The sequence below is a fragment of the Etheostoma spectabile genome, chromosome 23 (assembly GCF_008692095.1).
Source record: "Etheostoma spectabile isolate EspeVRDwgs_2016 chromosome 23, UIUC_Espe_1.0, whole genome shotgun sequence".
Classification (NCBI taxonomy): domain Eukaryota; kingdom Metazoa; phylum Chordata; class Actinopteri; order Perciformes; family Percidae; genus Etheostoma; species Etheostoma spectabile.
The window spans coordinates 823,962-826,619 of record NC_045755.1 but is presented as its reverse complement, the minus strand read 5'-3'; the positions used below and the strand labels follow the sequence as shown (position 1 = coordinate 826,619).

Genomic DNA, 2,658 nt, shown 5'->3' with positions numbered 1-2,658 from the left:
ATATATATATATATAATTGGTGAAAATCTAACATTGGCCTTTTCTGTTCACTAATGCATTTATTTATCTTTGTCTTGTTTTGTTTTTTTAATGTTGTGTACTTCTTACTTCTTGTCGTCATCATTTAAGTGTTTTCCACACAAACCTTTTTATCGTTTTGTGCTTCGCTTTCAGGGTTTACTCCGAAATGTCACAAGTAACAAACAACCTGACGCATCCACGGTTCCAGCTGACAGAGGACAAAGAGGATGCTGATATCATTTGGAGCTATAATCACATTAAAGACTACAGGTTGGAAACAAAGCAACACACACAACATACATTTACACACACTTGGTGGAACCAGGTTGTGAATATTGCCACTAAATGTGCTTGCGAGTCCGGCATTTAAGGCATTTAAAGTTTTTGTGACTGAGAGGTAGAACACAGTTGACAAATGTGAAGAATATAAATACCAGAAACACTGAACCCACTTGAGTACAAGACAGGAAGGTAGAACAGTATATGAAATACATGGTGAGATTGGGTGTATCTCGGGTTATGGATGATGGAGATGCTCACAGTTGAACAGTCTGATGATTTCAGATTATTTGCAGCTTTATTCAATATTGAACAAGTATCTCATGAGGGAGAACAGTTGGACATGCAGTAGATGCATTTACCAAGCTTTCTCATTGAGCATAGGATGGACCATAAATGTTATAGTTTCTGGGACCTACCATCTGGAAACCTCCTGGGGGGGTTAGAGATTCAATATGAAAATACATTTGAATACATGCAGAAGGAATATTTCCACCTATGACATGGCCTATCCCAAATCCTAGTTTGTGCATCCCAGATTCTTTTGCCTCTTCTCGTCACATCTTAGTCTTGCACACAGGTGATTTTCACAGAGGAGTCAAGCAAGTGATATGAGTGGAGAGGAGTCGAGACAGGCATTTAAAATATGAGACATTCTTGCCTCGGAGCCTCATTTTAAAGGGAGGCCAATTAAATATGACACGCGGCACAGCTGCATTATCTGTCCACGAGTAGAACACAGTTTATGACAATTTTGATTTACTTTTCATTCAGTTTGCCACCATTGCGAAAGAGACGTATGTAAAACTGCTGCCAGGACGCCTCGAACAGCAAACAAGGTTGATTATGACTCTATTTTGAATTTTTAAAACCATGGAATTTTATATTTGGAAAAAACGTCCCTAAGCCGAGAAAAGCTGTGACATCACCACAATGTTAATTCTATGGGCCGGCAGGAGAAACACTACTGTGCATATTCAGTGGCCCGCATATTAGTGAAGTAAACCACATGTTTTTTCTCCAGGAGAATAATCCTCATTCATTCTTGAACTAAATATGCACCAGTTTTGGGATCTGGTATCCAGTTATTAGTACACATCCATGTGTCTACCAAAATAACTTGGAAAATGTCAAGTACATAAAATAACGAGTCCCCCACATACATACTTTATACCACTTATAATAGTTGTCAGCCAGAATGCATGTTATACAGTTTTGAAGTTTGAACCATTAAGATGGCATTATGCACATAAACAGCTGGAGCTGTGTTTCAGTGTTTCTATGTTTGACTTTTTGAATGCATTTAATCTTAATCTGGTCTAATGAGAGAGTGATGCTTCTGTAATGTGTAATTTGCAGAGGGTGCTCTCTCCAGTTTACAACTGCATGTCTCAATAGGGTAGTTGCATATAACATATCTATGGTGGACAATTATTAAGTTAATTTTTTTTACTTTTTTTTTTTACTTTTTATTTTCTTCAATCATCAACTTAGACACATGTCCTTCCGACTACACCGTTGGCTTATCACTGTCAAAAACAAACTAAATACACAATTAACATTAGACAACAATCACAATTTTTTTTTATAAATTAATAAATAATAAATACATTTTTTTTAAACACAATTGCGACCCCTCCCCACCCAATCCCTCATACCCTGGATCTCTAACAGATTTTACCGGCCATAACAGACCTCAAAACCAACAATGTAAATACAGATATTGAGTTACAGCAAATTCTTAACCTTATCAACCACTGATTGCCACGCTAAGATAGTATCGAGTCCGGCACTGTGCATTCTTGCCACTGATTGCTCCATCTCAATTACGTCTATGTAAGTGTTAATCCATTGAGGCTTAGTAATTGCATGTGGAGGTTTCCAACGTAGCGCGAGCATTTTCTTGGCGCATGATGCCTGTTAAGAGCATACGCTTTTTCCAACATGTCATCTTTAGTGAGGAAGTGTCATTCAAGAGCAGCACAGCAGGAGAACACTGTACAATATCATCCACAACATTAGGTAAAGTGGCACAAACCTCCCCCCAAAAAAGCTTCACATCCTTACATTCCCAGTACATATGCATGTATGAACCTATACAACCATCTGAACAGAGGGTACAGATTGGAGAAGTTAAGCATTTCACAAGAAAGCTTTTCCTGGGAGTGAGGTAGGTCCTATAGATATAGTTGAAATGGATCTGTTGATGATTTGGGTTCTTAAAGGCAAGGCCAATCGAGGACCAAATGGTATCCCAGTCCAGTGAGTCACTTTCATTGTAATGTCGTAGGTCATTGGCCCACACACGTAAAATAGGGAGAGTTTTATAAGCAGCATCCCGAACAAAAGAATATATTC

At 38.3% G+C, this 2,658-nt stretch overlaps 1 protein-coding gene across 4 annotated transcripts in view; it reads left to right on the top strand.

The window, feature by feature from the left end:
• ttll12 (tubulin tyrosine ligase-like family, member 12) overlaps window positions 1-2,658 on the top strand; it is a 114,392-nt gene that overhangs the window by 10,194 nt on the left and 101,540 nt on the right. For all 4 annotated transcript variants that reach the window (XM_032505302.1, XM_032505301.1, XM_032505305.1 and 1 more), the window contains exon 7: window positions 175-291. In XM_032505302.1, the coding sequence (XP_032361193.1) occupies window positions 175-291 (117 nt within the window). The remainder of the gene's footprint in view (window positions 1-174; window positions 292-2,658) is intronic.